Source organism: Balaenoptera borealis, assembly GCF_965194805.1.
Source record: "Balaenoptera borealis genome assembly, chromosome: 18".
NCBI lineage: Eukaryota > Metazoa > Chordata > Mammalia > Artiodactyla > Balaenopteridae > Balaenoptera > Balaenoptera borealis.
This window is the reverse complement of record NC_138877.1, coordinates 2,033,420-2,058,060: the sequence shown is the minus strand read 5'-3', so window position 1 is coordinate 2,058,060 and position 24,641 is coordinate 2,033,420. Positions and strand designations below refer to the sequence as shown.

The 24,641-nt window shown below is 43.1% G+C and overlaps 2 protein-coding genes across 11 annotated transcripts in view; one reads left to right on the top strand and one right to left on the bottom strand.

Annotated features, from left to right (window-relative positions):
• Positions 1 to 606: 606 nt before the first annotated feature.
• The window catches only part of EEF1AKMT1 (EEF1A lysine methyltransferase 1), a 27,494-nt gene continuing 3,459 nt past the window's right edge, over positions 607 to 24,641 (top strand). Inside the window, exons 1-6 of one of the 8 annotated variants that reach the window (XM_082364997.1) lie at positions 675 to 719; positions 13,735 to 13,906; positions 14,023 to 14,173; positions 16,031 to 16,113; positions 20,783 to 21,063; positions 22,200 to 23,505. In XM_082364997.1, coding sequence (XP_082221123.1) covers positions 13,872 to 13,906; positions 14,023 to 14,173; positions 16,031 to 16,113; positions 20,783 to 21,063; positions 22,200 to 22,207 — 558 coding nt within the window. In that variant the 5' untranslated portion in view covers positions 675 to 719; positions 13,735 to 13,871 and the 3' untranslated portion in view covers positions 22,208 to 23,505. Of the gene's footprint in view, positions 720 to 13,734; positions 13,907 to 14,022; positions 14,174 to 16,030; positions 16,114 to 20,782; positions 23,506 to 24,641 lie in introns of those variants that run through there. The other 7 variants (XM_082364992.1, XM_082364995.1, XM_082364994.1 and 4 more) reach the window with 7 other exon arrangements.
• IL17D (interleukin 17D) overlaps positions 23,101 to 24,641 on the bottom strand; it is a 27,477-nt gene continuing 25,936 nt past the window's right edge. For all 3 annotated transcript variants that reach the window (XM_082364973.1, XM_082364974.1, XM_082364975.1), the window contains one exon: positions 23,101 to 24,582. In XM_082364973.1, the coding sequence (XP_082221099.1) occupies positions 24,300 to 24,582 (283 nt within the window). In that variant the 3' untranslated portion in view covers positions 23,101 to 24,299. The remainder of the gene's footprint in view (positions 24,583 to 24,641) is intronic.

Sequence of the window (24,641 nt, the reverse complement as noted above, 5' to 3'; positions counted from 1 at the left end):
AGCCAGTGGGCTGACCAAACACCATCCTATGTTTGGGTCATTTCCATAGAAATTGTCGTGGCTTCATAAGGAGACTATTTGCCGGATTAGCAGCTGGTCTTATTTCAGCGCGGAGACAGCGCATGCGTCTTCGGTTCAGGCGGATCTCGCCCTCTTCACAGCAAACCCCAGCGTGACAGGTGCAGGTGCTGGTCTCACGTTAACCACGTCAGGTTTGGGGAGAGCACACCGCGGAGGAAGTCGAGCGCAGGATTTTAAAGGTTTTTTTCTAATGCTATCTTTACTATAAAGCTTTAGGTTAATGTCCGAATTTCTCGATTAGACGGAGCAGACAGAGCCTTAAAAACGTACAAGCTTATCGAGTGCAAAAGAGCAGGTCCCTTGGTATGCGTTTGACCTGAAGGGAATCTAGTTAAAACCTCAAGTACCTTTCATTGCCTCCATCTGAAGCACCTGCTGAATCCGGCGCCTCCCAGCACGAGGCGGCCCAGCGCCTGACGCGGGACCCAAACGCCTGCCGGGAGCGCCCGAGTGGGCGGTGTACGCGTGCGCCGAGCCAGCCACCCCGCCCACGCCCGGTTACTGCGCGTGCGCGGGCGCGGCCCCCCACCCGCGCTTCCGGCCTGGCGGGACGGTGTGCGCACGCGCAGACGCAGTCGGCTGTCCGGGCCAGCGAGGTGAGGCGGCGGCACACGCGCGGAGGCGAGTGGGGCGCGTTGGTGAGTAACCCGAGCAGCCTCCGGGCTCCTGTGTTCGGGTTTCTGCTCCTTCTGGTTTCCCGGCGCAGCCTGGGGGCAGCGGCTGTAGTCAGCGGGGCCGGGGCGGGAGGGAGCTGAGGAGGGTCAGCCCCGGCTGGCGGGGGCGCCGGGGCGGAGGGGCTGCCACCTCCCGTCCTCTCAGGGCGGCCGCAGGGGCTGAGGCGTCTCGGCCGGGCAGAGAGGGTGGGGCGGGCCTGGGGGTTCGTGCGCGTCGAGCCGCGCTTCAGGCAGGTGGATTTCACCCCCGTGTCTTAGTTGTAAAATAACAAGGTAGAGTTTTCGAAGGCGGGAGGGCAGGCGGCGTCCGGGGCGGGTGACCACGCGGACCGCCCGGGCTGTTCCGCCGGGTCACTCGGGAGGCCCCCGCGCCCCGCCGCCCCCTCCTGCGCGGCCCCGGCGTGGCCTTGGCCAGGCGACACTGTGTGCGTGCTGTGGACAGGGAGGAGCGGCCGGCCGTAAACCTGACACGTGGAAGTAGGCTGGTGCGCGTTTGAAACGTGCTTGGCCTAAGGTTGCCTCTTGCGGGAGGGTCGCGTCGGCTCCGTGGAGCTGTTCACGGCAACGCACGGTAGCCCGCGCCTCCCTGCTGACGCAGCTCCTTGACGTGCAGCCTTCGCGCGTGCTGGCCGCCTGCACGCCCCCTTCCGCATCCTTGCCTGTCCCTCAAGGCCCAGGTACGAGCCACCTGCTGCTTCTCTCCGCCCTCCACCCGCGCGCGCTGCTCGTTCTGCTCTCACGGCCCTAAGCGGTGCCCCTCGGATAGAGGGCTCGCCACGCTGCCACACTCAGCTGCCTCCTGTGCGTCTTTCTGCCGAGAGCAGGGTCTCAGCCCTCGCGCTGGTGACTCTGGGGCCGAGGAGTTCTTTGCTGTGGAGGGTGGTTCTCTAAATCGTACGGTATTTACCAGCATCCCTGGCCGCTACCCATTAGGTGCCAGCGCACCCTCCGCAGAGAACCACTGAGCTGCGGTAGCAGCCACCTGAGGCTTAGCATCAGTTTAATAGCAGTGTAGCACAGCACTTCCCAACTCTTCTTTCCTCCTTTTTTTCTTTTTTGGCTGCGCCAGGCTGCTTTCAGCATCTTAGTTCCCCAACCAGATCTTGAACCGGCCCCCGGGCAGTGAAAGCACGGAGTCCTCATAACCAGCGGACTGTCAGGGAACGCCCTTCCCAACGCTTTTGCGCTTGAAAATCTCACAGCAGTTTCACAGGCCCACTCAGAAAAATTTTTAAAGATGCTAAAGATATGATAAAGTAGTGACTTAAGTTTAAAAAAATTTACTGTATTACAACTAAAGTTCAGTTAATTTATAATTTAGTAATGTTTATTATATAAACATTTAAATTTTTCCCACTTGTGATGCCCTCATGAACTCACTCGAATAATGTATGAAACAGTGTATGATTGCTAGCGTTTGCAATTCATGTCCCTCCATTGAGCGTCTCTTACTGTAATGCAAAATATATTTTATTCCTATTGTTTGTTTTCTCCCTGCCTCACTGGAATGTAAGCGCCAAGAGGACAGGGGCTTGGATTCCCATCACCAAGAATAGTGCTAGTGCAAGGTAGTGCCTTGGTAAATGATTATCAGCTTTAAAAATAAACTTTTATTTTAGGGCCAAATTCATACGAAAATACAAATTGAAATTTAATTGCTTTTTACAGCCACAAAAGTAGGCAGTTTTCTTAAATTGCTCTTTGGAATTCTTTCATTTGAACGAAGTCAACTTTTTTTTTTTTTTTATGGTTTTCATGTGTTATTTCTAAATAATTAGCTAACAGATTTCAGGTTGCAAATTGAAAACCTTTCTCCATCCACAAATGCAGCTGTGGAAAGTACTAATAAATAAAAATTCAGATATTCCTGTCTGTACGAAGGATACACACGTATATGTGTATGAATGTATATGGACACACACACACATATATTTTTCTTTGTCCTTCAATTCTTCTAGACAGTATTGTGGGGCAGCTTGGATCAGGAATTGGTTGTACGCTTCAAATTTCTCAGGAGACATTGGATTTTAATATTTGCCTGATTCTGACTCTTGAAATACAGGACTAAAATGAAGCCTCTTAGTACTTTGCAGATAAATTTGCTGTGTTCTCAGACTTTCTCAGCTCAGCATTGCACACACTAATAATTCTCCCTTCTTCTTTTCTTCTTCTGGGACTCCCGCAGTGCATATGTTGGGCCACTTGAAGGTGTACCCCATCTCTGCTGATATCTCCATTTTGTTCATACATTGTTTTCTTAATGTTCTCCACATCTTTTAGTTCTTTTAGCATCTTTAAGACAGTTGTTTTGCCATCTGATCTTTTTCAGGGATGGTTTCTGTTGGTTTACTTTTTTCCTTGAATGGGCCATACATTCCTGTTTCTTTGTATGCCTTGTGATTTTTTTGTGGAAAACGCTGGAAATCAGATTCTCCCCCTTCCCCAGGATTTGCTTTTTGTGTCTTTCTGTTGTTGTTGCTATTACTGTAGGCTGTTTTTGTGCCAAGGATCAGCCTGAGGAAACTTAAGGTCTTTCTAAGCCTACACCTTTTCCTGGGCATGCACAGTGGCCTTCTAAATTCCTCCATATATTCAGTTGCTATTTATAATGGTCTAGTCCTTAAATGTGTGGCCCCCAAAAGGGGGAAAAGAGAAAAATGGAAGCAGGGGAGGTGCTGGCACTTTAAGTCCCCTCGAAGTTGCTTCTGCTGGAGGGGGGAAGTGCTAACAACAATATGAGCCTTGCAGCGAAAGACTCTGTCTTTGCCTCCATGATTAGAAGTAGCTGTCAACGGTCAGAATAAGATCCCCATTATTTGAAGGGCAGGGTCCTTATTGCCCACCTTGCTCCCACAGGCTGCATACAGGCTGCTCCTGGAGCTGTTGAGATTGTGTGTTCTCAGACTTTATTATGTTTGTTTACTTGGTATCCATTAATTACAGGGCCAAAGTAACGACCCTGTAATTCCTTACATCTTCTCTGCACGTTAGCTCTCATGGGCACGTGAAAGTCATATCACAGATCTCCCAGACCACACCTTACAGAATGTGTGTTTTCCCTTCCTGCCCACTGTCTTAACAATAAAGACACTGTCCCAGTTCTCTGTCTCTCTGCTTCCTTGTTCCTGCATATGACAGGTTTCATGTGGTCCTTCACGATGTGCTGTGCCTCTCATTTCCTGGGGAACTGTGAATAACAAACTCTTCTTTCAGTGGCATTGACCTCTCCATATCCTCACTTACCTGTATAAATTAATCCCTGAGCACAAAACAGGTATTTGTGCACACCTTCCTGAGGCAGGAATGAAGAGTGAGGGATGGGTAGCCACTGCCGAGTTAAGTGCCCAAATTGAATGAAATTAACCAAATTTTAAGTCTTCCCCTGGGAGTTGCAAGCCTTTGAATAGACTCTAGGGATCCAAGATAGTTACATCCGATAGATTTTGCCAGTACAGTTATCTAGGTATGGAGACAGTCTTCCCAGAACCTTCTAATAATCTTTATACACTCTCTCACCAGTCATTCCCATTGATACCACCTTGATGGTGTCAGCCTTCACAACAGTCTCACCTCTCTGACCACTTTATTTTGAGGCTGTCAAATGATCTGCTATATCTGCATTTTGTCTAAAAGTGATAATAGTGATAACTGTATTTTATCAAATCTCAAGAAAACATGCTGACAATTATTAAACTTACACTCATTTTAAAGTCATTTGTTAAAGTAATTTTAAAAAATGTGTATCTTAAGTCTGTGAATGTGATACATGTGACAAGTCAGTCAAAGTCAGTCCTGCTCCGTGCAGACAGCATTCATTCACCGTGCTCCGTGCAGACAGCATTCATTCACCGTGCTCCGTGCAGACAGCATTCATCGTGCTCCATGCAGAGTTTCCTGTCACACTTCATAGTATTCCCTTTAATTACTGATTTCCTGTGCTCCAGTTTCACTCATTCCCTCTTCTGCCAATTCACTTTTTGTAGACAGTCATATGAAGGTACTAAACTGTCTTATTTAGTGGTTACAACAGATACCATATTATTAGTGGTATACTTACAACTTCAGAGAGTACTGAAGGTAATATTTGTGTTTCTGTTTTGTGCCAAGGACTATTAGGCACTTTATAGTAATTCATCTAACTCAGAATAACCCTATTAAGTAGACGTTAATATTTGTCCACTTTATAGATGAGAAAATTGAGGCATAGAGGGGTTAAATACTTGCTCCAAGCTATGCAGTTAGTAAGTGGCAAAGCCATGATTTAAGCCTAGGTAATTTGGCTCGAGGCCATGCTTTTAATCCTGTATCATGTTTTTCTGATAATAGTAGCAGAAATGCTTTTTCACAATCAGTATAAAAAATGTTATCAAGTATCTGCTTCAAGTAAAAGTTGTTTATATGATCTAGTCCAATAAAGTATTAGAACATCTACATGTTGAGATGGGTGTGTGCACAAATTACAGATAGTTTACAATGAAAAATTTCAAACATTTAAAACTACAGCCTGTAGTAAGAAGTTTTGTTATCATGATACATGACCCTGTACACACGTGTATTTTTTGCTAAAACATTTCACAAAGCAATACTTACTTCTACTATAAGCCATATACTTTGATACAATTTTTTCTATCTAAAAAAAAATGCTGATGTTGTCCTACTATATTGACTTCATAACTTAAGGGGGATCATTGTATGGTGTGAAAAATATGGATAGAAGAATAGATGAGTTGTTCCATGAGATTTATTCTAAGTTCTTTCAAAAAGCTTAGCACCCTGGGGTGGCATCACACTGTTTGGAAGCCATTTCAGGCACTTTTTACTTACATAATCAAGTCCATGGGTCTCTACAGATATGTAATAAACATTTAAAAAATTATGTGTATCCTTACTCCCAGAGGTAACCACTATCTCTAATCTTCAGTTTTTCATTAATTTGCTTTTATCTTCATGTTTCTGAACTTCATTTAAATAGAATTATTTATACTATATGTATTCTTCTGTAACTTAGTGACACGTATTCTTGAGATTCATTCTTGTTAGCATATATATGGCTGTAAATTATTTTTTACTGTTGTGAACTTCCACTTGGAGTAACAAGGGCTAAATTTCCCCTCCCATCTGATATAACTAAAAAACAACAACAAAAAAAACCAGATAAAATATGTGGGGAAAAATGTCTTTGAAAATATTGGACACAGGACTACAAAGGGCAGTGGTCCCTGAAAGAAGGGAACAAACAAAATGAGCCTGATGATTGCCCCATCTTACTGCCTGAGAGAGTTTTCAGACTGCTGTGCAGGGAAGGGAAACCCAGACCGAATCCAGAGACCTCTCTGAATTGAGGAAATAGTTCATAGATCCTGGGGAAGCCAAATGGGGCCAGGGTGCAAGGCAGAGTACCGTACCAGAGAAAGAACCCTAGAGAACTGCAGAGGGACCTCCTTGAGAAACTACCTGAGGCTAGAGAAAACAAATACCTGAAAGGATTTGAAGGAACAGAACTCACTCAAGACTGGGAATAGTGACTGTCTCCACCAGCTGTACTGAAAAACCTCATAATTCATGGGGCGTTGGATAAAGTACTTAGAAATACTGATATTTTGCTACAGTGGTGAGCAGTAATTAGTGCTAGACTAACTGCTGTTCTCCTCTCTACTAAGTCTTAAAAGCAAGACCTGAAAGGATAAAATTGTTTCCAAGTAACTTTACTGTGTCCCAGTACAAATCTCAAGAATACTTATATTTATAAATACAAATTTGTTTATAAATATACTTACAGTAGTATAAAAATATCTACCATCCAACAAGTTACAGTTCATAATATCTAGCATTCAATAAAAAAAAAATTAACCAACCATGCAAAGGAGCAAGAAAATATAACCCATAATGAGAAAATCAATTGGTTGAAACTGACCCAGAACAGACACAGCTGTTGTAACTAGTAGACAAGGACAATGAACAGTTGTAACTGTGTTCTGCACATTCAGAAAGCTAGAGGAAAAACCGAACATGTTAAGTAGAAATATGAAAGAAAGATTGGGTTGGCCAAGTGCCTTTGGGTTTTAAGTAAAAGATATATTTTTCATTTTCACCAAGAACTTTATTGAACAACGTATTCACCGTTTTGTTCCACAACCTTCTGCCATTTTTCAGGCAACTTCATAATTCCATCTTCCCAAAACGTCTTATCTTTTTAAGCAAAGAACTGTTCCAGGTGGCTTTTACAGTCTTCCAGGGAACTGAAATTTTTTCCATTAAGAGAATTTTGTAAAGACCAAAACATGGAAATCCAAAGGTGCAATGTCTGGTGAATACGGAGGATGAATTAGAACTTCTCAGCCGGAATTTCCCTGGTAGTCCAGTGGTTAAGACTCTGTGCTCCCAATGCAGGGGGCCTGGGTTCGATCCCAGGTCAGGGAACTAGATCCCACATGCATGCTGCAACTAAGAGTCCACATGCTGCGACTAAGACCTGGTGCAGCCAAATAAATAAATATATATTTTTTAATTAATTTATTTTTGGCTGCATTGGGTCTTTGTTGCTGTGCGCAGGCTTTTTCTAGTTGCAGCGAGCAGGGGCTTGTCTTCATTGCGGTGTGTGGGCTTCTCATTACAGTGGCCTCTCTTGTTGTAGAGCACAGGCTCTAGGCGCATGGGCTTCAGTAGTTGTGGCACGCGGGCTCAGTAGTTGTGGCTCGTGGGCTCTAGAGCGAAAGCTCAGTAGTTGTGGCACACGGGTTTAGTTGCTCCGCGGCATGTGGGATCTTCCTGGACCGGGGCTTGAACCCACGTCCCCTGCTTTGGCAGGCGGATTCTTAACCACTGCACCACCAGGGAAGTCCCATAAATAAATATTTTTAAAAATAATGATAAAAAAAGAACTTCCCAACCAAGCTCTAACAGTTTTTGCCTGATCATCAAAGAAACATGCTGTCTTGCATTATCCTGATGGAAGATTATGCATTTTGTTGGCTAATTCCGGACACTTTTTGGTGAATGCTGCTTTCATTTGGTCTAATTGGGAGCAGTACTTGTTGGAATTAATCGTTTGGTTTTTCCGGAAGGAGCTCATGATAGAGGGCTCCCTTCCAATCCCACCATATACACAACATCACCTTCTTTGGATGAAGACTGGCCTTTGGTGTGGTTGGTGGTGGTTCGTTTTGCTTGCCCCACGGTCTCTTCCAGTAGTACAGTATTCACTTTTCATTGCTTATCACAAATTTGTTTTAAAAATGGAACGTTTTTATTACATTTAAGTAGAGAATCGCATGTGGAAATACGGTCAAGAAGTTTTTTCCACTTATGTGGAACCCAAACATCAAAGCAGCTAACATAACCAAGCTGTTGCAGATGATTTTCAGCACTTGATGTGGATATTTTGAGTACGTCGGCTATCTCCTGCATGGTATAACGTTGATTGTTCTCAGTTAATGTCTCTATTTGATTGCTGTCGACTTCAGCTGGTCTACCCAACCTTGAGCATCGTCCAGTGAGAAATCTCCAGCACAAAACTTTGAAAACCACTTTTGACACGTTCGACCCATCACAGCACCTTCTCCATACACTGCACAAATCTCTTTTTGCGTTTCAGTTGTGTTTTTACCTATAATAAAGCATAATATGCCAAAAATGTTGCTTTTTTTCTTCTGTCTTCAATATTAAAATGGCTACACAAAAATTCACCAATTTTGATAAGTTTTTTTCTATTGGAGTATAATTGCTTTACAATGTTTAGTTTCTGCTCTACAACGAAGTGAATCAGCTATATGTATACATAGATCCCCTCCCTCTTGGACCTCCCTCCCATCCTCCCCCATCCTGCCCACCTAGGTCATCATGGAGCACCAAGCTGAGCTCCCTGTGCTATATCGCAGGTTCCCACTAGCTATTTTACACATGGTAGTGTATTTATGTCAAACCTAATCTCCCAATTCATCCCACTCTGCCCTTCCCCATCCCACCCCCACCCCCACCCCCACCCATCCATTCTCTATGTCTGTGTCTCTGTTCCTGCCCGGGAAATAGGTTCACCTGTACCATTTTTCTAGATTCCACATATATCCGTTAATGTGCGATATTTGTTTTTCTCTTTCTGACTTACTTCACTCTGTATGACAGACTCTAAGTCCTTCCACCTCACTACAAACAGTTCAATTTCGTTTCTTTTTATGGCTGAGTAATATTCCATTGTATATATGTACCACATCTTCTTTATCCATTCATCTGTCGATGGACATTTAGGTTGTTTCCATGTCCTGGCTATTGTAAATAGTGCTGCAATGAACATTGGGGTGCATGTGTCTTTTTGAATTACGGTTTTCTCAGGGTATATGCCCAGTAGTGGGATTGCTGGGTCATATGGTAGTTCTGTTTTTAGTTTGTAAGGAACCTCCATACTGTTCTCCAGAGTGGCTGTATCAATTTACATTCCCAGCAACAGTGCAAGAGGGTTCCCTTTTCTCCACGCCCTCTCCAGCATTTATTCTTTGTAGATCTTTTTTATGATGGCCATTCTGACCAGTGTGAGGTGATATCACATTGTAGTTGTGATTTGCATTTCTCTAGTGATGTTGAGCATCTTTTCATGTGCCTCTTGGCTGTCTGTATGTCATCTTTGGAGAAATGTCTATTTAGGTCTTCTGCCCATGTTTTTGATTGGGTTGTTTGTTTTTTTGATATTGAGCTGCATGAGCTGTTTGTATATTTTGGAGATTAATCCTTTGTCCGTTGCTTCATTTGCAAATATTTTCTCCCATTTTGAGGGTTGTCTTTCCGTGTGCACTTGAGAAGAAAGTGTATTCTGCCGCTTTCTGGTGGAATGTCCTATAAAAATTAAATCTATCTGGTCTATTGTGTCATTTAAAGCTTGTGTTTCCTTATTTTTTGTCTGGATGATCTGTCCATTGGTGTAAGTGGGGTGTTGAAGTCCCCCACTATTATTGTGTTACTGTTGATTTCCCCTTTTATGGATGTTAGCATTTGCCTTATGTATTGAGGTGCTCCTATGCTGTGTGTATAAATACTTAAATTTGTTACATCTTCTTCTTGGATTGAACCCTTGATCATAATGTAGTGTCCTCCCTTATCTCTTGTCACAGTCTTTATTAGAAAGTCTATTTTATCTGATAATGAGTATTGCTACTCCAGCTTTCTTTTGACTTCCATTTGCATGGAATTATCTTTTTTCCATCCCCTCACTTTCCGTCTGTGTGTGTCCCTAGGTCTGAAGTGGGCCTGTTGTAGACAGCATATATATGGGTCTCATTTTTGTATCCATTCAGCCAGTCTATGTCTTTTGGATGGAGCATTTAATCCATTTACATTCAAGGTAATTATCAATATGTATATTCCTATTACCATTTTCTTAATTGTTTTGGGTGTGTTTTTGTGGGTCTTTTTCTTCTCTTGTGTTTCCTGCCTAGAGAAGTTCCTTTAGCATTTGTTGTAAAGATGGTTTGGTGGTGCTGAATTCTCTTATTAGCTTTTGCTTGTCTGTAAAACTTTTGATTTCTCCATTGAATCTGAATGAGATCTTGCTGGGTAGAGCAATCTTGGTTATAGGTTTTTCCCTTTCATCCCTTTAAATATATCCTGCCACTCCCTTCTGGCCTGCAGAGTTTCTGCTGGAAAAATCAGCTGATAACCTTATAGGGATTCCCTTGTATGTTATTTGTTGCTTTTCCCTTGCTGCTTTTAGTAGTTTTTCTTTGAATTTAATTTTTGTTAGTTTGATTAATATGTGTCTTGGTGTGTTTCTTCTAGGGTTTATCCTGTATGGGACTCTGTGCTTCCTGGACTTGGGTGGCTATTCCCTTTCCCATGTTAAGGAAGTTTTCAACTATAATCTCTTCAAATATTTTCTCAGATCCTTTCTCTTTTTCTTCTTCTTCTGGGACCCCTATCATTTGAATGTTAGTGTGTTTAATGTTGTCCCAGAGGTCTCTGAGACTGTCCTCAGTTCTTTTCATTCTTTTTTCTTTATTCTGTTCCTCAGCAGTTATTTCCACCATTCTATCTTACAGCTCACTTATTCGTTCTTCTGCTTCACTTATTCTGCTGTTGATTCCTTCTAGTGTATTTTTCATTTCAGTTGTGTTGTTCATCACTGTTTGTTCCTTAGTTCTTCTGGGTCTTTGTTAAACATTTCTTGTATTTTCTTAATCTGTGCCTCATTTTATTTCTGACGTTTTGGATCATCTTTATTATCATTACTCTGAATTCTTTTTTAGGTAGGTTGCCTATTTCATCTTCATTTATTTGGTCTTGTAGGTTTTTACCTTGCTCCTTCACCTGTAACATATTTTGTTGTTGTCTCATTTTTTTTTTTTTGATGGGTGGGGCTGTGTTCCTGTCCTACTGGCTCTTTGGCCTGAGGTGTCCAGCAGTGGAGTTTGCAGGCAGCTGGGTAGAGCCGGGTCTTGGTGCCAAGATGAGGACCTCTGGGAGACCTCACTCTGCTTAATATTCCCTGGAGCCTGAGTTCTCTGTTAGTCCAGCGGTTTGGACTCGGTGCTCCCACCACAGGAGCTCAGGCCCGAACCCCAGCCTGGGAACCAAGATCTCACAAACAAAAAAAGCTGAACAATAACAAAGAATAAATAAAATTAGAAAAATAAAAAATATATTAGAAAAAATAAAAATATAAATGAAACAACAACAACAAGGTAAAAACAGGGACTTCCCTGGTGGTCCAGTGGGTAAGACTCTGTGCTCCTGGGTTTGATCTCTGGTCGGGGAACTAGATCCCACATGCGTGCTGCAACTAAGAGTCCACATTGCCACAACTAAAGATCCTGTATGCTGCAACGAAGACCCCGTGTGCTGCAACTAAGACCCAGCACAGCCCAAACAAACAAACAAATAAATACAAGGTAAAACCACCACAACAGCAAAAAAAAAAAAAAAAAAAAAAAAGGCCTTGGCTGTGGGGGGCGGGGCTTAGGCTCAGGACCCTCGCAGCCAGAAGAGGCCCTGAGTGGGCGGGGCAGGCACAGGGCTTAGGCTCAGCGTGGCTGGAGGGGGCCTCGGAGTGTGCAAGATCAGGCCTGGGACTTCAGCAGGCTCCCCAGGGCCTGAGTGGGCAGGGGAAATGTTGGCCACATTCCCTTCCGATCCCCCAGGGTCTCTCCCTGTCCCCGCTGATCCCCTCACTGTGGGTGGGCCCCTCCCCTCCCCCAGCTGCCCCTCAGGGGCACCGGTTCCGTCTTGCCTCCACTTCTCCTCCCCTCTCCCTCCCCCCCACGTCCCACCCAGTCACTTGGGAGTTCCTCCCGTCCCCTTAGGTGTCCGAGGTCCCCCACCAGCGCCTGGTAGGTGCCCTAATTGTGAGGAGATGCAAACTCCGCATCAGTAAGTTTTTTTAAAGTGCATGCTGATATGACAGCTGTCACAAGACAATCTAACAAAACTGTTTCAAATGAAGGTAAAGACATGTAAGTGCTACTAGAGCCATCTTACAGAAAAACCCAAATGAACTTTTTGGCCAACCCAACAAAAGAGACCCAAGTCAAACTTCTAGCCATAAAAACTACAATATCTGAAATAAAAAATACACTGGATGTGATTAACATCAGATTAGACACTAAAGAATAAAAAATTACCAAACTTGAAGACCAGAAATGGAAACTAACACAAATGAAATACAATGAAAAAAGTTTTGTTTTTGGTTTTTTTAAAGTGAACAGAGCATCAGAGAGCTTTGGGACAATTTCAAGTTACCTAATATTCATGTATTTGGATCTCGGAAAGAGAAGGACAGCAGAAAAATATCTGAGAAATAGTGGCCAAAAACTTTTCAAATTTCAGGAAAACTGTAAACCCACAGATCCAAGAAGCTCAGTAAACTCAAAGCATAAGAAACATGAAGAAAACTACACTGAGACACATCATAACCAAATGCTCAAAACCAGTGATAGAAAAATCTTAAAAGCTACCAGGGAAGGAAGACACAAAAAGTAAGAAAACTAAGGGTGACAGCAGATTTTATGTTGGAAATAATGCAGCTAATAGTGGAGGAATCTCTTTAGGGTACTGAAGAAAAACTCAACCTAGAATTCCATCGCCCAAAAAAATAAAATCTTTCAAAAAGTAAGGCAATATGAAGACAGTTTTAGACATAAAAGCTGAAAGGATGCATCAGCAGTAGAACTTCACTACAAGAAATGTTAAAAGAAGCCATTCAAGCAGAAGGAAAATGACAACAGATGGAAATATTAATCTGTACAACAAAATGAAGTGCACTGTAAGTGGTTATGAAGTAGGTAAATATATAAGGTTTTTAAATTTAACAGTGTGGTGCGGCGTTTATAACAAATGTAAAAATAAGATGCTGATCAAACAGTAACACACAGGATTGGAGGAGAGAAATGGAAGTTATATACAATTATAAAATTTTTATGTAATACAAGAAGTGATACGTTATTTGAATGTATGCTGTGATAAATATATACTGTAAACCTTAAAGCAACCACTTAAATAAAGCTATAGGTAGCAAGCCAACAAAGGAGAAAAGACTGATATAAAATGTTTGCATTGCTATATAGTATCCCACTGTAGGAATATATAGCAGTATATTGTATAATGTCCGGTGGGTGGACATTTCAGTTATTTTAATTTTTGCTAGTACACTTTTCTACTTTGAACATATTTTACATGTCTATTTATGTGAATTACAGGAGTTTCATATAGTTATATGATCTATATGTATATGTAGATACAGAATTACTGAGTTGAAGCAGGGGTAAGGTCAAATTGTTTTCCAAAATGTTTTCATCAATTTACATTTCAACAGCAGAATAGGCAGTTTCCATTACTCCACATCCCCCAAAACATTTGGTATTATCAGTCTTCTAAATTTTAGTCAATCTGGTAGGTATATAGTGGTGTCTCATTATCATAATTTGCATTCTCTCATTCCTTTTATTTTTCATCTCTCTTCCTATACCCCTCCTTTATGACCCTTCACTTATCCTGTCAGTGACACCCAGGAGCCTTAGGTTACCTACAAACAGTGACATTCACACATAAAAAGATCTTATTAAGAGAATCTACTGTGAATTAGCTGCATGTGGCCATTGGGGTACCAGAAGAAAGCAAAACATCTTTATAGTATTTATGGTAAAGATTTCACTCTGCAAGGAATCATACAGGTGTGTTTCCTTTATACAACTCACTTTCAGTTTGGATCCCTGCTGTGAGATAAAATTTTTTTTAATTGTTGTTTGATGGAAAAGAACAAACATCACTTATACTCATTTCCCTGCAGGTGTGAAATGAGCAACTCTGAAGATGAGGACCTCCCCCAGCTCTCTTCCCATGCCCTTGCAGCTCTGCAGGAATTTTATGCTGAGCAGAAACAGTACACCGACCTCGGTGGCGATGACAAGTATAACATTGGAATAATAGAAGAGAACTGGGTAAGTTAATGCATTCCACATCCATCAGGAAGTGTTGGTGTGGAGCCCCTTCTGTACCTAGTCCAGTGTTTGTCTGTATCTGACCTAATACCCAAGTTCATCTCACTTGTCACTGTGAAGCTGATAACCTGTTAATTAAGGAGCTAAGACAGAAAGCAGTCCACGAACATTTTAAGACAGTATAAATGCAGATTTTCCTAATTCTGACTCTCAGGCTGCCTGGTGATCAGAGGAGGGGACATTTCAGATAGAAGAACAGCATATCATTATATCCAACACAAACTGTGCTTCCTTCTTGTATATAGATGCATTCTGTTGGTTGTTGTGGAGCCCAGCAATCCTTGAGAAAAGGGAAAAATTGATCATTGCAGTAATGGGGTAACTGGACTTAAACATGTAGTAAAAAATAGATGAAAACAGATGAGTTTTTAAGAAGATATTAATAGTTTCTGGGGCACAGTATGTATTTTAATTGTATTTTTATGGTCCAAATAAAAATAGGAATTAAAAAAAGTGAGTTCAGGAAAACTAACCTAACCTGGAATGTAGAAATTTACATTTTTGAAGGAGATAGTTGAGAAATAGATGAGGCTTGAAATTTCTGTCTGTGACTACCCGTTGATAATAGAGCTGCCTCTCTTAATCACTTTGCAGCTGGAAGGAGGTGTGTGTGTGTGTGTGTGTGTGTTTAAGCAGTCTTTTACATTTTGTGTCAAGTTTAGATCTCTTAAGTTATATAAAATTTTCCTGTTTACCATCTGTTTGAAACTGGGACAAAAATGTTTCTTTATATTTATTCTAAATGTTCCACTTACTCAGATGCCTCTTTCTCACTGCTTCCCTTCTTTATGTGCTTTTGTCTTTAGCTTGATGCTTTGAATAGTCAATATTAGAAACTTGAAGTACATTATTATTCTTGAGGTGGTCTTTTTCTCTTTTCCTTCTGCTTATTTAAATACTATGTACTTTTTTCTGATTCTAAAAGTAATCTATGGTTGTTGTAGAAAATCTATAAAAACATGAACAAAAAAACAAGTCATAACTCCACTACCTCAATTAACTATTTGTATATTTTTGACACTTTCTTTTGGTTTGTTTATAAAATTAAGGAGATCTCCCAGGAAGTTGGGGGGGGTGGGGAAAGACAATGAATGATACAAATTATAGAAAGAAAACATAAAACTAGAGGATAAATCCAGGAAGCTCAATATTCAACTAACTGGAGTTCCAGAAAAATAGAACTGAAAACAAAGAGGGGAGGAAACCTTCAAAGAATGATATTAGAAAATTTCCCAGAACCAAAGACCCTCACTAAGACACATGATTATTATGACTGAAAATTCTGGATATAGGTGACAAAGAAGATCGTAGAACCTTCCAGAGAAAAGCATGTCACCTATAGAGTCTCAGGTCTGCAAATCACATCGCACTTCTCAGTAGCTTTATTAGAAACCAGAAAAAAGTGGAGCAATTCCTTCAAGATTTAGAGTGAAAATTTGTTCAGCCTAGAATTCTACACCCAGCTGAGTTATCAGTCAAATGTAAGGATAAAATTAAAATGTTTTAGACATGGTAAGTCTCACAACATTTACCTCCTACGCACCACTTCTCAGAAGCTGCAGGATGTTGGGAGAATTAGGGATAGGTTCAAAGAACCCAAGCAAATGAAACAATCATGTATTTACTCTAGGAAAATCAAGAGGTACCATACCAGAAAGAAGTGCAATCAGAGTATATTAGTTGGCCCAGCAGTGAACACTGATAATTGATATAGTATATATTGATGTAGTAGATATAAATTAAAAGGATAAACTTTATGCCAGTTGTAAAATGATTTCACTCATTCCTCTGTCATAGCAGCTGAGCCAGTTTTGGTACACTCCGGAGACCGCCCTGCGCCTCGCAGAGGAAGCTGTGGCAGCTGCTGGGGAAGGTGGCAGGTGAGATCAGTTTCACTTCTCTTTTGCCTTTTAATCTAAAGTAATTTATTTATTTATTTATTTATTTATTTTTGGCTGTGTTGGGTCTTCGTTTCTGTGCGAGGGCTTTCTCCAGTTGCGGCGAGCGGGGGCCACTCTTCATCGCGGTGCGCGGGCCTCTCACTATCGCGGCCTCTCCTGTTGCAGAGCACAGGCTCCAGACGCACAGGCTCAGCAGTTGTGGCTCACGGGCTTAGTTGCCCCGTGGCATGTGGGATCTTCCCAGACCAGGGCTCGAACCCGCGTCCCCTGCATTGGCAGGCAGACTCTCAACCACTGCACCACCAAGGAAGCCCTAAAGTAATATTTTGAATGTCCTTCCTAGATGAGACGTGGTTGGTAAGAAGGCTGAACTGTAATCTGCAAAACCTGTAGTTCATGATTCACAGAACATGAGGAAGTAAGAACTGCTTCACTATTGAGTCTGGGGACACACACAGAAATCTATTCAGTGTAAGATATCTTATCTCTGTTCCTTATTTTAACATTTTCTACCGTTACTTTTATACCCCTAGAGTTTGCTTTAAAAAAAAAAAATCTTGACCTTTTTGAAGTTTTAAGAATAGATTCTTTTTTGTTAATTTGGTTTTTACTTCTGTCAAAACTTTGCACACATATAAAGTCAAATGGTCCTAAAAGACTTGTTCAAAAAATAATCCATTGTTAATTTTCCCCTTGTCCACCCCCTCCCCTTTTTAGCTCTCTTTCATTGATTCTCTTGGTATTTACAACCATTTCTAAATAACATGTTTATATTGGCACTTCTTGACTTGTCACTCGTAGACATGACTTGACTTCTCACCTTCAGAGACGGAGGATTTGGCTCCCTTTGCAGTCCACAGCTGCCACGCACCTGTCTGCTTTCTGGCCACTCTCCCAATAGTTATATCCTTTCTTCTTCTTTTTCTTTTCTTTTTTTTTTAATGGCTGGACTCTGGTAATATTTTGTTGAGGATTTTTGCTTCTATGTTCATGAGTGATATTGGTTTGAAGTTTTCTTTTGTTTCATTCTCTTGGTTTGGGTTTCATATTGGTTAATGGTAGCTTCATAAAATGAGCTGGGAAGTGTTGCCTGTATTTCTATTGCCTGGAAGTGATTGTGTAGAATTGGTGTTAGTTATATCCTAATTTTGGTTAGAACAGGGCTTATATTGTTAGGACAACATAGATGTTCTTTACAGCTGAGTTTTTTCCTTTTCTGTACAATGTTTCATCTTCCCTGAAGAAAATAATTCTCTTTATTTTTTTTTAGTATTTCTGTGTCTATATTACTAATTAACTCTCAGATTCTCCCCAGTGGTGTAAATCTCTTATCAACAAATTCAGACATATTTTTCAGCTCCTTGAAAAAAATGACTTCCAGGGCTTTGCAACCTGTTCCATCTGGACTGGTTGATTTCTGGTTTTGCTGCAGCTCTGGTCTTGGTATTTCCTTCACCATCATGCTGAGGTGTCCTTTTACCTCTCTCTTGTTACAGACTTCCTGTGTCCAGTACCCCAGTTCTTAGTTTACAGCTTTATCCTGGTTGGGTATATCCTTCAGTAGTTTCCATGGGAGGGAAATTTTTGAAACCGTTCATGTCTGAAAATATTTTTATTCTACCCATTCTCTTCATGTGTTAGTTTTGTTGGGTGCTGAATTCCAGGTTCTGAGGGCACTGCTTCATTGACTCCACGTTTCGGTAGTGCTATTGGAAAATACAATGCCATTCTGATTTCTTGTGGGAAACCTGTTTTTCCCATCCCTGCCCACTGCTAGCTTAGGATTTTCTCTTGATCCCCAGTATTCGATGTGTCTTGGTGTGGAGCTTCCATCTGTTGTACTGGGTGAAAGCCCTTCCATTCTCATAACTCAGGTCCTTCAGTTTGGGAAAATAGTCCTAAATTATTTCTTTGATTTCCTTCCCACTTTTTTTTCCCGATTCCTCTTTCTGGAATGCCTATTATTTGAATGTTGGACCTATCTACTTTTTTTTCTGTCGTTTTTCCATCTTTTGACCTTACATTCTGGGAAAATTCCTCAACTTTATCTTTGAAACTTTCTACTGAGTTTACCATTTCTGCTGTCATGTACTTAGTCATCTATAACCGTAGTTCTTTTTTGGGTCTCTGAATATTTATTATTGTATCTTGTTCATCCTTCTGAGGATATTATAGGATTTTTTTAAAAAGAGTTTTCTCCCTACACAGTCTCTAACTAACTGCACACATGCGTCTTCTGTTTATTTTGGCCTCTGGTATTAGATGCTTTCCTTGAATGTCTGCTGGCCCCCTGCTGTCTGTCCGTATTTAAGAGTGAGGCGCTCTAGGGCTGGAGGTTCTGATACCTGGGCGGGACCTCTCTACTTGGGTGTCTGCAGATGGCTGTTTCTCCGTCAACGCCCAGGGTCAGCATATCCAGGCCTTTCCTTGTGGGCTGGTCAGAGCCCCAGGAAGTCTTCCTGCCTGGAAGTCACGCATCTCATTGACCTCATCCCAGAAGGCTTATTTCTGAAAGAGGGTTGGGGGTCCCAACATCCAGTGGGTTTAACGTGATCCTTGCCATTTCCACATGGTACCTCACCACTAGCTGTGCCTGGCACCCGCCCTTCAAGCCCCCCCAATCCAGAGAACATCCCTCCAGTTTCCTACCGCAGTTGTGGAGGCTTGGGATAGGGAAGAGAATCCTGGGGGTGCATTTCCTCTTGAATAGACCTTTCAGAAACAGTTCTCCTGTTTGTTGCCCCACCTTCGCCCCCCTGCTTGAGTTACCTGGCGGCGCAGCTTCCTGAGCCGCGGGCGCTGTGCTGTCGTCCAGCTCCCTTCTCGGCTTTCCTGGCCAGTTTAGGACTTGGCTGTCTTGGGTCTGCTGAGTCAGAAACCACCCGCCACTTTGCCTGTCAGCTTGCTAAGTATTCTTTTGTCTCCCCTCACACTGTCTTACTGTTGGAGGTTTATTTTCATGTTTTATTCAGCAGGCTTTCATGAAGGAGCAAATCTAAATGAATGTGTTCCCTCTGCCATCTTTAACTGGAAGTCCTAAGGTTTTCTTTTTTCTGTCCTTTTTCTTTTAAAATTATATGTAGTTTATTACGTTTTTCTTAATGACATGTTTTTACATGTATTTTCTTGTTTTTACATATGAGGGCTTTGGAAGCAACTTATTTTTTCTGAAAGGCATCTTCAGTATTTTTAGGAGTTATGTCATAGTTTTAAAGATGAGTAGTAAGAGTAGCATTTCTTGAGTACTTACTGTGTGTCCGGCCTCCTGGTAAGTGCTTTCTGAGGGTCATCTTGTTTAGCCCTCACACCTCTGGAGGTAGTTCCTGTCACACTCTCCATGCTAAAGACGGGCGCTGAGGCCCACGCGGTCCCATCGCTCGCCAAGGGCCCCAGCTGTGAGCAGCAGGCTGTCCGCTCCCCTGCCGCTGTCGCCACAGCCGGCTCTCGTGCCTTCCTCCACCTCAGACCACTGTCCTTCCGCCGGAGGTACCTCCTCAGGGGTTTTTAGGGAAGGAGGTGCCGCTGTGGTTCAAGTCCTCTGCACCCCCGGCCCAGAGCTCTGGCAGCAGCCGGGCTGGGGTCTGGTCCCCACAGAAGGCAGTCGGGATGCCCCCAGACTTCCTTACGTGCTTCACGTGCATTTGGGCTGAGAAGCCTTTGAGCCCAGCGTGGGCACCTAACCAGACGTGTGACACTTCTCCGAAGAAATGCATCTCACGGTTTTAAAGCTGAGTTTAATTTTCTAAATAAGTAGGTTTCTGAATGATTTTATGTGTGTGTGTGTATGTGTATATATATATATATCGACACATGTAATAAAAATCTAAAAGCGACAAAGGGGATGGAGACAAAAAGTCTCTTTCCCATTGTCTGCAGACAAGCTGTGTATCTCCAAGAGGTCACGGGTGCACCTGTAAGTATAAACCCCACTCCGTGAAAGCGCAGTTTACACTCTCCTGAACTTGACTGTCTTGGAGGTAATGACAACACAGTATCCCACTGTGATAGACGTACCACAGTCAACTGAGTAATTCAACATTGAAGTTACCTATAGCATTTTTGGCAGTTGGCTTTAAAAGTTAACTACTGGAACACTACCCGTTCATAAACTGGAGATGCTTGTAATGAGACAGATTCTTTAATTTACTTATACAAAAAAGCAGCAGAAATTCGAAGTAGTCTGTCTGCACTGAGACCCAGTTTTAATGTATCTTTTTGGAAAACTAAAGTTGTTTAGGCAGTTATTTGGAGTTTTTTCTTCAAGATTATGAATATTACAAAGTAACTTCAAAATATTTAGTTTGAGGCTAAAAAGTATTTGAAATAAATGTTAAGAGACCACCATGAAAATACTAAGGTAAATTCAGGCCATGGGCTTCATAACCCTTGTCCTAATATTTTACCATGAAAAGCACATTTATCCTTTCATACTTTAAAATTATGAGTTGTAGATTTGGAAACAGTCGATTCCTTAAAAGTGAGGCAGTAGAAAGTTTTCTCTCAAAATGTACTGCTGTTATTACTTCAGTTTGCATTATTGTTTCCTTTAAGAAAATCTGAACACAAGGACTGGTTTTTTAGTGAAGTGGTCATTTGATGCCATGCGCTGTCCTAAAGCTCAGTCATGAGTTGGCGCCTTTTGTTCCAGAATAGCATGTGTGAGTGCCCCCAGCGTTTACCAGAAGCTGAGAGAGCTGCACAGAGAAGACTTTTCTGTCTGTATCTTCGAATATGACCACAGGTTTGCCATATACGGAGAGGAGTTTATCTTCTATGATTACAATAACCCAGTGGATTTACCTGAGAAAATTGCTGCACACAGTTTTGACATTGTAATAGCAGATCCCCCCTATCTCTCTGAGGAATGTCTTAGAAAAACGTCGGAAACCATCAAGTACCTGACCCGGGGCAAGATTCTGCTGTGCACAGGTAGGTGCCGGATTGGCAACACGCCTCCCGTGACTTTAAACAAGGCTCTTCGCCTCTCCGCGCCCCAGTCGCCTATCTGTACAGTGGGGCTGAGATGCTGCCCGCCTCTCAGGGCTGGAGAGAAGTAAGTGGCATGATGCCTGGGACGCGGGGTCCGGCCCTGGGTGAGTGCACCAGGAGTGTTACTTGTACGCATCAACGTCAGTAATAGTAACAGTATCTGACTCAGCCTGTACAGTTGATAAAAGAAATTTGGAATCTCAGGGGTTAAAGTGGATGGCAAAGGTCACAGAGCTAGACATTAGATTAGGTTTACCAAAGCTGAGAAGGAGACTTCACACTGGTGATGTGGATATATTTTCTTAAGGTGGATATACTGGCATCTGACTGAGAACGAAAACGTTAACTGCTGGTCTCCCTACTTGCGGGCAGCCTGGCCTCCAGGCCTGCTGTGTGGGCCCTGCTTCCCCCAGTGCAGTGGGTGCCGAGGACAGGCAGGGCTGGAGGGAGGAATGGGATGTGTCAGCCGAAGGCTGGTGTGAATGTATTGGTACAAGTTTGCACAATTCGCTACTACTGAAAAAGGGGTTGTTGACTCAAAGTTGGAAAATGGTGGTTTTTTTAGTAATTATTTTTGCTTTCCTTATGTTACTTTGTGGAATATAATTAATTTCTAAGTGTCTCAGCCTTGCAGATGTAGGAAAATTATTTATTAAATGAAAAAGAAAAGGAAAAAAGTAGGTAATTTGCATAAATGTTGGAGGAAGTAAAAAGGAATAGAGAGCACTGACCTTCCCCCTGATCGCTGAGTGGTACCATCAACTCACCGCTTCCCGCATCTGGTTGAGAATACCTCCCTGGCCGGCCTGGCGGGTGTGGAGCTGAGCACGTGGCTGGTGCCTCAGTCTCCGGGTTCCTCTGGTTGTCCTCTCCAGGTGCCGTCATGGAGGAAGAGGCAGCAAAACTTCTTGGAGTGAAGAAGTGCAAGTTTATTCCAAAACACACTCGAACCTTGGGAAATGAATTTCGCTGTTACGTGAATTATGATTCTGGGCTGGACCGTGAACTGTGAACGCAGCTGGTAATACAAGGTAGTAAAGGACCCATGTGACATTTCCCTCTTTTTATTTTCTTAGTAGACTGAAAAGCTACGACCTCCCCTCCTCCCTCACAAACTGGGGCTCTCCCCGGCCTCACTTTCAAGATGAAGAAGACAACATCTTGTTGTGATTTCCTTAGTGAGGGCATCCCTAGAGCTTGGAATGCTTTTGCCAACTTGAATCAGTGGAATTATATTTGGAAGAAGTCATAGAAGCATCTAGTCTACTCTCCTCACTTAACGCAGGTAAAGAGCAGAAGTACAGGCAGCTTAGTGATTGGCCAGGACCTTGGCCTCTGCCTGGGGCGCATCCCGTGTGCAGGTGCCTGCGGACACCCGAGTGTGCTTTGACAGCCATGCCGTTTGGAGTTGTAGCTGAGGACGAGGGTTGTGTCCAGTTCACAACTGCCTCCCAGGAGCTCAGTGCCCAGAAGAGGGCACATGCTCAGTAAATATTTGTTAAATGGATGAGTGTTCCATTCAGAGAAAAAATGCAAATACAGGTTGCCTTTCTAGATCTTGGCAGGGAAAGCTGATTCTTCCATTGGGAATGCGTTACCTGTTAACAGCTAACGTTAGTTAAACTGATGATGAATACAGTTTATGGAATAGCAGTATTATCCCCATGCAAACCATTTACTCTCCTTCAGTCCACTCCTCTGATGTTTGCACTATGTATGTTTGAGGAGTGGCTATGTTTGAGGAGTGGCTAGAAAATGTTACACAACAGTGGCAGTGCTTGAAATAATTACCCAAGGTTTGAAAGGCAATTTTGTTTTTAATTCGTGGATTTCTTTTTTGATGTTGATCTGAACCTTCTATTTTCTGCACAAGAATGTATGCTAGATATAACCACCACTAGGCTTACCTTTTTTTTTTCCCCAGAGGTTGAGCACAGAAGTAAAATTCCCCAAATGGTATAGAACTACCCACAGCTATCAATTTCAATTCTGAATTTTTTATTTGGAAAATATGAATTTTGCTCAGCAATGTTTTCATGCACAACCTCTGTCAATATTTGGTACAAACTGAAAATTCTCAGTTGACCTTTCATCCAGATCAAACCAAGGCTGATTGTAAGTAGGGGCAAGAGCATATAAAATAAACAACGATGCAGAGAGGCTGACTCTGCAGATGATCTTCCTAAACATCAACCATAACATTAAGATAAAGTGAAGACCTTAATTAACAGTTTCCTCTGAAAATTTAGTGGAGCCATCAGAGCAGAGTCCAGAGAGAGATGCACAGCCAGCGTGCCCTTCATCTACAATTGTTTTAAGGATTTTAAAGCAAGTTACGAACTTCTTACTTTTACAAATAATTGTGTTCAGGGACAGACTTAAGCCTAAAGAAAAGAGTAAAGTTTTAAGCTCACGCAGTTGTAGAAGAGGACTCCGCGCCTGATTTCTGGGAATTGTAAGTCTGCAAGTGAAAAAAATTTCTAATTGTATAAACCTGCGGCGATTTATACCCTCATGAACAAAGCAAGTGTGAGACCCTGGGGGGAGCTGAGCCTCTCAGACGGGGGCGGGTCCCACATAGCCGTGTCCACTGGCGACCGTCAGCAACAGGCGGGATTCAGGGACCCAGGCCACAAGGCGGGCTAGGGGGTGAGGGTTCCACCTGCGCTTCTAAAAACGCCTGCCCAGGAAGTGAAAACAACGTTTATAAAATGTTTACGTGTCAAGTAATAATATACTTGCTGAAAATGGCTAACATAAAATAGTTTCTGCCCCTACTGAAAACAGCTGGATAAACAAGAAGGTATATATTCTACTTTTTAAAAAAAAGGTGGTAAGTGTCTGTCCGCCCTCTGTCTTGTGAGGCTCTGTCCCCTCCCAGCGGTCCTTGCAGTGCTATCACCCGTGGTTGCAAGGGGTCGGTGGCTGGGAGCCTTAAGGAGCCTCAACGAACTCGGGCGAAGCCGGTCACCTGTGGTGGCCCCAGCCTTGGGCCGCCCACACAGGGCTGCCACGTGGTTAGTTCCCATCACCTCTCACCGCCCTGCGCTCCTGCCCAAGAGGAAGCCCGGGGGATGCAGGAGGTCAGGCTCGCAGGCAGTGCAGTCCAGTCCAGCGCTGGGTGCTCCGTCCACGTTTCCTTGGGGCTTCGGGGTCCCCGGGTTGGGGCCGGGTGCTCAGGGCTGGGCCGGCTTGTCCAGGCTGGAGTTGGCGCCGTCTGCATCCTTGTCCGGCCCGGGCATGCAGGTGCAGCCCACGGGGATGGTGAGGTACTCCTCGGTGTAGACGGCGCGGCCGCCCGCGCAGGCCGGGGTCCGGCGCAGGACCACCGCGGGCACGAGCACCGGGGCGCTGCGCAGCCGCACGTCCTCCTCCCCGCGCGGCCCGGTCAGGCAGCCCCGGCACAGGCAGTAGGCCTCGGGCAGGTACCTGGGGAAGCGGCCGGGGTCGTAGGAGATCCTGCGGGGAGAGGACGGGCCCTGAAGCCGAGCAGCCGCTGGCCTTCGCTGTGTTTGAAG